The 9099-nt window shown below is 39.8% G+C and overlaps 1 protein-coding gene across 1 annotated transcript; it reads left to right on the forward strand.

Moving 5' to 3' along the window:
- Positions 1 to 5162: 5162 nt before the first annotated feature.
- Positions 5163 to 9090, forward strand: LOC145877193 (E3 ubiquitin/ISG15 ligase TRIM25-like; the record flags this gene model as incomplete). The annotated part of the gene is made up of 3 exons (XM_082972484.1): positions 5163 to 5370; positions 7867 to 8564; positions 8995 to 9090. Coding segments are annotated over exons 2-3 (693 nt in total), but the record flags the coding sequence as incomplete, so codon positions are not given.
- Between the last annotated feature and the right edge of the window lie 9 nt (positions 9091 to 9099).

The following is a 9099-nucleotide window of genomic DNA, read 5'->3' on the forward strand; positions in this document are numbered from 1 at the left end:
CCCTCCAATAACCGCCAGTCAAATCAGCACGACAAATTAAATAATTACTATTCGAAAACATTGGTAAAATATTATATTGTCATTCAAAGAATTATAGATTTACATCTCTTGAACGCAACCGGATTGCCAGATTTAAAAATAACCTTACTGGGAAATCACACTTTGCAATAATCTGAGCACTGCGCCCATAAAAATACGCTTTGCGATACAGACTAACCGCCATGTTGGAGAGATCTAAAATCGAAAATACTATGTAAATAATCCATTACCTTTGATTCTCTTCATCAGATGTCACTTCCAGGAATCCCAGGTCCATAACAAATGTAGTTTTGTTCGAAAAAGCTAATAATTTATGTCCAAAAAGCTCTGTGTTGTTAGCACATGATCTATGCCAGCCGAACTTCTCATCATGAACGAGGGGAAAAAAAATATTTATGTTCGTTCAAACATGTCAAACGTTGTATAGCATAAATCATTAGTGCCTTTTTCAACCAGAACATGAATAATATTCAAGGCGGACATTTGCATTCTCTTTTCAAACGTTTCGGAACGAGAGTACCCAACATGAACTCGCGCGCCAGAGTCTAATCGGCCACCACCGTTCCAAGGCTCTTGTTCGTTCAGTTCTCACAGTATAAGACTCAAACCACTTTCTAAAGACTGGTGACATCTAGTGGAAGCCATAGGAAGTGCTCAACAATTAATAAGCCCCTGTGTGTTTCAATGGCATAGGCTTAAAGGTAATTCAACACATCAGGTATCCACTTCCTGTCAGAATTTGTCTCAGGGTTTTGACTGCCATATGAGTTCTGTTATCCTTACAGACACCATTCAAACAGTTTTAGAAAATTCAGAGTGTTTTCTATCCAAACCTGAACAATAATATGCATATTCTAGCTTCTGAGTTGGTGTAGGAGGCAGTTAAAAATGGGCACATATTTTTTTCAAAATTCTCAATACTGCCCCCTAGCCCCAAGAGGTTGTTCCTTTTTCCCCCACGCTGTTTGTGGGGTGTTGCCTCTTTGTGTTTTGAGCAGTTAACGTATCTGCATTTTCTTGGTTTTGTGTACGTGTTTATTTCAGTGTGAAGAATAAACATGTGTTCGCTCCCAGCTGCGCTTTGGTCCTCTTCCTCATCACCCGACGACGATCGTTACACAGAGATGTTAAAAATCTGTTTAAAAAATCGTCAAAGAGTAATTATTTTAACCTAAAGCATTTAATAAAGACACTTATAGTACAATATTATGGGGAATAGGAATGAGAGGGCTACGTACACCATTTTAGGAAGGGATCACAGCAGTGATTGAATGAGGGTATGAGGCATGAGTTGAGGTGTTCAGAGGCTTGACCAGTGCAGGACAGGATTTGACTGGGAAGACAATAACACAAAAACACTACACAGTGAGACAAAAGAGCTAAGAATGAGTCATAGATGTGTAATAATGTGATTGTGTTTGTGATTGACTCTACACAAAGTAATGAGAGAAAATTGACAGGGGTTTCCTCACAGTGCTTGGAGAGGAAACATTCAATGTGCCAGTGGATGAGTGGGCCACATGAGACATGGCTTCCAGTTCATGTGAGGAGGTAGTTGACAATGGTAGTGGAGTGGTCATCGCTTGTTAAATCATGGAACAGGAGGGAATTCAGTTGGAAATACAAATAGCAGATACGTTCCCTTGAAGCTGAGCCATCGTAGGTTTGAACAACAAGTTTGTCCATGAAGATAAACACGGAATTCAAATCTCACCCACTTGGCAAATCAAAGTAGCCCAAGAAACTTTTTCTGAATAAAGCCCTGATCATCCACATACAGTACCTGACGATAACTGAGAACGGCAAGCAGACTGGTGGCAACCATAGGTCCCAGAGTGGGGGGGGGGGGCAATTTTTTTGCCCTGGGACCCAGAGTTTATCCTTATCTGTTGACCTAACCAGGAAAACTCTGGACCCTATGAGGTATGACAATGATGAATCAGTTGTAAAAGGTTTTGTAAGGGCTCTGATGGAACCAGTTTTAACTAAATCAGGGCACATGGTTTTAATAGCTCTTAGGGCTCGCGGACCGCTACCGGGACACCTACGACAACATCCGGTGAAATTGCAGAGCACCAAATTCAAAATAGAAATATCGTAATATTAAACATTCATGAAAATACAAGTGTCATACATCATTTAAAAGCTTAGAATCTTGGCAATCGAACTGCGTTGTCAGATTTCAAAAAGGCTTTACGGTGAAAGCATAGCATTCGATTATCTGAGGACAGCACCCCACAATAACATATTTTCCAAACAAGCACAGGCGTCACAGAATCCCAAATAGCGATAAAATAAATCACTTACCTTTGAAGATCTTCCTCTGTTTGCAATCCCGAGGGTCCCAGCTACACAATGAATGGTCGAGTCCTTCTTTATATCCCAAATCAGTCTGTTTAGCAGGCGCCATGACTTCAGAAATCCACTCCTTCAACATGCAGACACCAGCACACCACTGAAGCCATTAAGAACTATATTCAAAAACACACCTGGTAAACTGTTCAATCACCAGGCACACGACTCAACATAGTTCAATGACAGAGACTGTGGACTTAGAATAAAAAATAAAAATTGTGAAAATTAATAAAATAAAGTTGCAGCTGTCTTTGATATGCTCAAAATTAACTAACTGCTATCTTGAAATGTAGAGAAAGTGTTTTAAAATAGGCATCCAATCATTTGAAAATTAGTCGAAAGGCTAAGTGATTCTCTTCCTGAGAAGAAGCTGACAGCCTTCAAACAGAGCAAAAAAAGTGGTCCCAAAAAATATGTCAAAATGAATTTAAAAAATGATACAGCTGTCTTTAATAAGATCAAACTGAACTAACTGCTATCTTGAAATGTTGAAAAAGTGTTTTTAAATAGGCATCCTATCATTTGAAAATTAGTTGAAAGGCTAAGTGATTCTCCTCCTGAGAAGAAGTTGACAGCCTTCAAACATAGTGCAAAAAAAGTGGGCGTGAACATAGAATATTTTTGGGTCCAAAAAAATAATATACAGCTGTCTTTAATAAGATCAAACTGAACTAACTGCTATCTAGAAATGTTGAAAAAGTGTTTTTAAATAGCTCAGTCATATCACTCAATATGAGTCAAAATCTGTCACATCCAGGAGTGCTCATTATGTCAAAAATGAAAAAAATAACAACTCACAGCTGTGTTAATAGACCCAACTCAAACATCTGCTATCTTGAAATGTCCAAAAAAGGTATTTAAATGGGTCTACCAGACATCTTCTGGAGAGAAGAAGGCTCGATCTTTTCTCAAGAAGAACAATCTTCATACCATAAGACAGTTCTTCTTGAGAGAAGATAAAGTCAGGGACTCCTGTCTTACTCTCCGTCATGTTGAAATAGGTTCTCCTGTCTTACTTTCTGTCATGTTGAGATGGGTTTCCCTGTCTTACTTTCTGTCATGTTGAGATGGGTTAGTTCTTCTTGAGAGAACTAACCCAAAATTAGTCTAACTAACCCAAAATTAGTTAGGTGTGTCCATCCAGGGGAACGTCCCTGGTGGTGTGTCCTTCCAGGGGAACGTCCCCGGAGGTGTGTCCTTCCAGGGGAACGTCCCCGGTGGTGTGTCCTTCCAGGGGAACGTCCCCGGTGGTGTGTCCTTCCAGTTGAATCAGTGCCAGTAGCTCTTCTTTAAAGTAATTTCCATGAAAATAACAGACATAAACACACATCTGTGCTACATGGGTGTTGTCAGTTCTCTCATCAATAGCCAGGGGAAAATGCTCAGCCTGACTGAGCCCCTCCAGAACAATCCTATACACGTCATCCGCCAGAGCACAGACACGGCGTCCGGCTGATGTCACAGACAGGGGCACCTGTTTGACAGACGCAATTAGGCTATCCATAGACTTGTCTGTAGCCAATTCCTCCAAAACTGTCACCATGCATTTTTTAAACAGCTCTGCGTCTGTGAAGGGCATGTTGTGTTTGGTTAGAACCCAGGATGCTTTTAGGAAAGCACTTGTGACCTTCTGTTGTTGGATCAGGCCATGAAGGAGGATTCTACTGCCGTGTTTGTAGCTTGTAGTTAATGCTTCAGTGATTCTGCTTCAGGCCTCTGTCTGGGGCGGGAAGGCTACTTTGAAAGTACCATGTTTAGATTCATAATGCCGTCTGAGATTGAATTATTTGCAAACAATGACATTTTCATTGCAAACAAGACACTCTGGCTTGGCATTGGAGAAAGATGGTCAGATGAATGCATATCTCTCTGTCCGTTCTTCCCTGAAACTTTGATTTTCATTATCCACCTTTCTTTTGTTACTTTTTGAGAGCGACATGTTCTCTTGCTATCAAGCTCATTGTTCTGAATGAATGTTGATATTAATAAAGTAGTGTAGACTACAGTAGGCTACGTAGACATGTTTTTCCCCAACAATCAACACACAGAGAAATAAACAAAAAGTTATAATTGAATAGAGATAATGGTGATTTTATGAACTTAATCAGATCTAAATTATTTATTGTCACTGAATGTACTATGTACTAATGAAATGTGTTAAACATGTTGTTCAATTTGTAGTGTAGGCGTATTAATTGTGCTAATATTATATGCTAATTATGTTCTGGCCCGCCGACTTTAACTCAGAAAAAAATTATCCCGATGTCACGTCCTGACCATAGAAAGCTGTTCTTTTCTATGGTAGAGTAGGTCAGGGCGTGACAGGGGGGTTTTCTAGTTTAGTTTTTCTATGTTGTTTTCTAGTTTTGTATTTCTATGTTGGGTTTTGTTTGGGATGATCTCCAATTAGAGGCAGCTGGTCATCGTTGTCTCTAATTGGAGATCATACTTAAGTAGGTGTTTTTCCCACCTGGGTTTGTGGGAGATTGTTTTTGAGTAGTGTATGTTTCACCTCTGCATCACGGTTTGTTGTTTTTTTGTTCTTTAGTTTATGTGTATGTATTGCATAGTTTCACAGTTCAATAAAATATGTGGAACGATAATCACGCTGCACTTTGGTCCGCTCCTCTCTATGACAACCGTGACACCCGAAGCCAAATCTAGTTGACAAACCCTGTTTTATAGTATGTCATGGCCTTTTCTGGCCAACTGCTGTTATGTTTATGATATACTATGGTGTTGTTGATGAACCCTGTTTTATAGTATGTCATGGCCTTTTCTGGCCAACTGCTGTTATGTTTATGATATACTATGGTGTTGTGTCACTAGACTTTGACCAGATATTATTGCATCCAAAGATCAACTGTACCTAGAACATAGATACAGAGCCACTTGTTATCAGGAAGGTGCTCTCTCAGAACAACGGAAAATATCTCAATGACTTGACATGTTCTGGCTGTGAATTCAGGCTACAAGGTAAGAATCTTCCCAGGGATTATTGTAAAGTGTGTAGAGAAATTAAATGTATGGTTTTATTTTATTATACTGAATGACAGTAAAACACTCAGATCTAAAAGTCCATTTCACCTGGGACAGTTATGTGACAGTTCAATCATACAAAATGGCGCTAACTGGGCGTAGGCAAGTCAAATTCAAAAACATATTGTTCATATATTCGTATATTGTGGTTATTTTACAATTTGTATATTTTTATGTATAAGTTGTAAATCGTCTTTCAAAATATCGTAAAATTTGTTTTCTAAATTACAATGAGCTCCTCTTTCCTGTGTAATTTGGTTTGAAACCACTGAACATACTTTTCTTAATATAGTTGATGATATTGTTATGTGTATTCATATAGTTGATGGTATTGTTGTGTGTATTAATATAGTTAATTATATTGTTATGTGTATTCATATAGTTGATGGTATTGTTGTGTGTATTCATATAGTTAATTATATTTTTGGTGGACAGTGTTATAATAGTCCTACTCTCCTTAAAATGTTTTCGATATAAATTAGATGTGTGGGGTGAATTCGTTCTGTGCCCATCTGTGTGCCCCAGGGTGATCGCTCCTACACTATCTACAATCTAAAAGGGTTCTTTGGCTGTCCCCATAGGAGAACCCTTTGTAGAACCCTTTTTTTGGTACTAGGTAGAACACTTTTGGGTTCCGTGAAGAACCCTTTCCACAGAGGGTTCTACATGGAAGCCAGAAGGGTTCTACCTGGAACCCAAAAGCGTTCTCCTATGGGGACGGCAGGAGGACCCGTTTGGAACCCTTTATTCTAAGAGTGTACTGTATCATAGGTCTATAGACTTGTCTTCTCAAAACAGGCTTAAAACACAACAAGCAGCAAACAAACATGTTCTCTTTATAATCTACAGTTAACTCTTTTCACTCAGGAAGGTATGTTGTGTGAAAGAGAGACTAATAAATATTGTTCGAGAGACTAACAACAACTTACACTTCCTCAAAACAGTTTGTGTGTATTCATTAGTGCCCACCGTAGCAAAACGTTTCGCAACAGAAACCGTTTAGGTCACGTTGTACAGCGTTTAGAGTAAACGGTTTATGTTTTATTTAACATCTTAAAACTGTTGGCTGTGGAGTAAACTAATGAATACAACCCAGGTTGTCGCCTACGACTCGACATGTTGATACCTGCCTCTTGCTGAAACCTGAATGTAGCCTGAGGGGTATACTATGATACAGGCTTGATATACTGGTTTTCTAAAGCTAGCCAGCTTCAGTTAGCTTCACATTCCAGCTCAGGCCTCACCCATCAGAATATACACAACAGAACAGAAAATAATCACAATGAAGTCAGGCTACAAGGTGAGAATACTGCCAGGGATTATTGTAAAGTGTGTAGATAAATTAAATGTAATGTTAGTATAGTGAATGACAGTAAAACACTCCTAACAGTCTACTACTACTGAGACAGGTTGGTGTCAGTTTAATCATATAAATGGAGCAGACTGGACGTGGTCAAGTCAAATTCAATATATCAATATTCATATATTATGGTTCTACATTTAACATTTCATATGATAATGTAATTGTATCATAGTTCCACTATAGTGCAGTGATCCTCTACATTTCATATGATAATGTAATTGTATCATAGTTCCACTATAGTGCAGTGATCCTCTACATTTCATATGATAATGTAATTGAGCCACTTCACAATTCCAACCAAGTGACCCAATTGGTGCCAATGGTGCGATGCGTAGGTTGTTGGCCTTTTACATGTGAGACCTGGGTTCACTTCCCTGCCCAGCTGTTTGCTACATTGGTGTCAAAAGTGGTATGGTGTCTGTGAGAACATCAGAATGGACCGGATGTGTGAGGGGTCTGAGTAGTCGAAGCACGGGACTAATTAACATACTGATACTGGGTTAACCCTATTAATACTGACACTGGGTTAACCCTATTGATATTGATACTGGGTTAACACTATTGATACTGATACACTATTGATATTGATACTGGGTTAACACTATTGATACTGATACTGGGTTAAACCTATTGATACTGATACTGGGTTAACACTATTAATACTGATACTGGGTTAACCCTATTGATATTGATACTGGGTTAACACTATTGATACTGATACTGGGTTAACCCTATTGATACTGATACTGGGTTAACCCTATTGATATTGATACTGGGTTAACCCTATTAATACTGATACTGGGTTAACCCTATTGATACTGATACTGGGTTAACACTATTGATACTGATACTGGGTTAACCCTATTGATACTGATACTGGGTTAACACTATTGATACTGATACTGGGTTAACACTATTGATACTGATACTGGGTTAACACTATTTATATGTTAAGGGCTCTAACATTGGAACAAAACTATTTGTCTCCCTCTTGATGTTGCTTGCAGTTCCTCTCTCTCTTCCTGCATTCCTCTAACCCCTCCCTCCCTCTAACCCCACCCCTCTGGCAGAACCAGGAAGTCCATCCCCCTTCACAAACTCTCTTCTGAGGAAACGAAACTGATCTGAGTCTCTGTGTCGTCTGTCTGTGTGAGAGTGAACAACCGTCCAAATGGCTCAACAGGGAGTTCTGCTGGACCAGGACCAGTTCTGTTGTTCTGTCTGTCTGGATCTACTGAAGGAACCAGTCACCATCCCCTGTGGACACAGTTACTGTAGGAGCTGTATTGAGGGCTGCTGGGATCAGGATGTTCTGAAAGGGGTCTATAGCTGTCCTCAGTGCAGACAGACCTTCAGTCCGAGGCCTACGCTGAGTAAAAATAACATGTTGGCTGAGCTGGTGGAGAAACTGAAGAAGACAGGACTCCAGGCTGCTCCCCCTCCTGCTCTGTGCTATGCTGGACCTAGAGATGTGGCGTGTGATGTCTGCACTGGGACCAGAAAGCAGAAAGCCCTCATGTCCTGTCTGGCGTGTCTGGCCTCTTACTGTGAGACTCACCTCCAACCTCACTACGAATCTCCAGCTTTCAAGAAGCACAAGCTGGTCAAAGCCACCGCACAACTACAGGAGAAGATCTGCTCTCATCATGACAAACTGCTGGAGGTTTACTGTCGTACCGATCAGCAGTGTATCTGTTATCTGTGTACAATGGATGAACATAAAGGCCATGATACAATGTCAGCTGCAGCAGAGAGGACTGAGAAACAGGTAAGACCAGAACAACTTGTTGGTGACTGTCTGATAAACAAAGAATTAAAGACAGTAGGAACTAAGGCTGTTTGAATATGAGATCATTGAAATGAAATGGATCCTCAGCAGAACAAATATGAACACAAACCTTGAGTATATTGATATGTTAACCCAGATTCTCCAGATGTATCACCATTTTATAATGTCAAACACTATTATCATTCTGAATGGCCTTTTATGAGTCCAAAGTTCAGTCTCAACCTGTTGATACATGTAGTCCTACCATAAAAACTATAATCATTCACATAGCAACAAATAAATATCATTTAGTAAATGGACCATCCATTTTTTAGACCTTCCTCTCTATGGGCCCTATGTCACATTACTATACTATTGATCTACTGGACTAATAAAGCTTGATAGCTCATTGAAGAGTGATTCTCCACAGAGGCAGCTGGGGATGAGTCAGCAGAAGGTCCAGCAGAGATTCCAGGAGAGAGAGAAGGAGCTGAAGGAGCTCCAACAGGCTGTGGAGTCTCTCAAGGTGAGTATT

This window comes from Salmo salar, unplaced genomic scaffold, assembly GCF_965601325.2.
Source record: "Salmo salar unplaced genomic scaffold, fSalSal1 ptg000694l, whole genome shotgun sequence".
Taxonomy (NCBI): domain Eukaryota; kingdom Metazoa; phylum Chordata; class Actinopteri; order Salmoniformes; family Salmonidae; genus Salmo; species Salmo salar.